The sequence below is a fragment of the Micropterus salmoides genome, unplaced genomic scaffold (genome assembly GCF_014851395.1).
Source record: "Micropterus salmoides isolate LMB-PRFRI ecotype aquatic unplaced genomic scaffold, ASM1485139v1 Ms_hic_scaffold_1341, whole genome shotgun sequence".
NCBI classification, from domain to species: Eukaryota; Metazoa; Chordata; class Actinopteri; order Centrarchiformes; family Centrarchidae; genus Micropterus; species Micropterus salmoides.
Window position 1 is genome coordinate 21 of NW_024040421.1, and position 1,323 is coordinate 1,343.

A 1,323-nucleotide genomic window follows, 5' to 3' on the forward strand; every position below is an offset into this window, starting at 1 on the left:
TGTTTTATCACTTTAATGTTGCAGCTGGTAAAAGGTAGAGCTGCAACGATTAGTCGATTTAACGATTTGTTAACTATTTTTATCACCACTATTTTTATAATCGATTAATCGTTTTGAGTCATTTTAAAAAAAATTCTCTGATTACAGCTTCTGAAATGTGAATATTTTCTGGTTTCTTCACTCCTCTATGACAGTAAACTGAATATCTTTGGGTTATGGACAAACAAGTTACTTGAGTGACATCATCTCGGGCTTTGGGAACACTGATCAACATTTTTCACCATTTTCTGAAAGTTTATGGACAAAACAACTAATTGATTTTTTGTGAAATAGATTCATCGATTATGAAGAATAGTTAGTTGCAGCCATAGTAAAAGGTGTGGCTGCTTTTTAACCCGTAACACATTCTGATTTATTTGTTTACATTTTGTGTTATTAATCTGAATCAGCAAAGTAACTAAAGCTTTAAAAACACAGTAAAATGTACAATATTTCCCTCTGACATGTAGTGAAGTATAAAGTAGCAGAACATGGAAACATTCAAGTAAAGCACTTCAAAATGTTACAGTTGAGTACAGGACTGCTTAAAATACTTTAAAACACAGGGAAATCAGAAATAATGGCCATTTTCTCCTTACTTTTACTGGCGATGGTGTTTTTACTTTATAGTATCCTTCGATGTTCTTACCTTTGACGTTGTAGAAGCAGATGAGGTGAACAGTTTGGGCGTGTAGGCCGAGAGGTTCACATCCGTCGCCACGTCTTTGGGCTCCTCGTCAAACTCGACATCATCAGGAATAAACCTGTTCAGTGGAGGTTTCAGTTTTGTGCTTTTCTACATTACTGTCAGTATTTGTGTCGCTTGTGTTCGGAGTCTTACCGGAGGTCCAGGACGGAGCAGCTGCTCTCGTACTCGTAGCCGTCACACTCCCCGTAGATTTTGGCGGCGGTGTCGGCCGAGTCACACTCCGCTACGGCGTAGAAATACTTCAGCCGCTTGAACTGGTAGTCACGCATCTTCTCTCTGTAAACCCTGAGAGGAGGAACACATGCTTCTGTATGAATCAAGCAAACACTTTTCACACCAAAAAAACTTCTGTCTGAAGAGGTCAAACCCCCTGCAATGCCAATGTCTTAAGTCATTTCATGTGTTATCATAACGCCTTTTTTCCTATTCGTGTGTCATTTCACAGCATTTAGTCGTTGTTGGGTCTCTGTTAATAGTATTACAAAGAGTACAGTCTAGAGCTGCTCTATATGAAAAATGCACTGAGATAGCTTCTGGCTTCTGTTATAAACTGGTACTAAATTAAATTGAATTAT

At 38.3% G+C, this 1,323-nt stretch overlaps 1 protein-coding gene across 1 annotated transcript; it reads right to left on the reverse strand.

The window, feature by feature from the left end:
• Positions 1–643: 643 nt before the first annotated feature.
• Positions 644–1,065, reverse strand: LOC119901497 (ESF1 homolog). The gene is made up of 2 exons (XM_038717084.1): positions 881–1,065; positions 644–803 (listed from the first exon to the last, which is right to left on the reverse strand). The coding sequence occupies exons 1-2, from the start codon at positions 1,015–1,017 to the stop codon at positions 659–661; spliced, it is 282 nt and encodes a 93-aa protein (XP_038573012.1). The 5' UTR covers positions 1,018–1,065; the 3' UTR covers positions 644–658.
• Positions 1,066–1,323: the final 258 nt, after the last annotated feature.

Coding starts and splice junctions, on each gene's coding strand:
- LOC119901497 (XM_038717084.1), bottom strand. CDS start 1,017: ATGCGTGACTACCAGTTCAAGCGGCTGAAGTATTTCTACGCCGTAGCG. Junction 804..880: donor TGCTCCGTCCTGGACCTCCG/GTAAGACTCCGA, acceptor TCCACTGAACAG/GTTTATTCCTGATGATGTCG.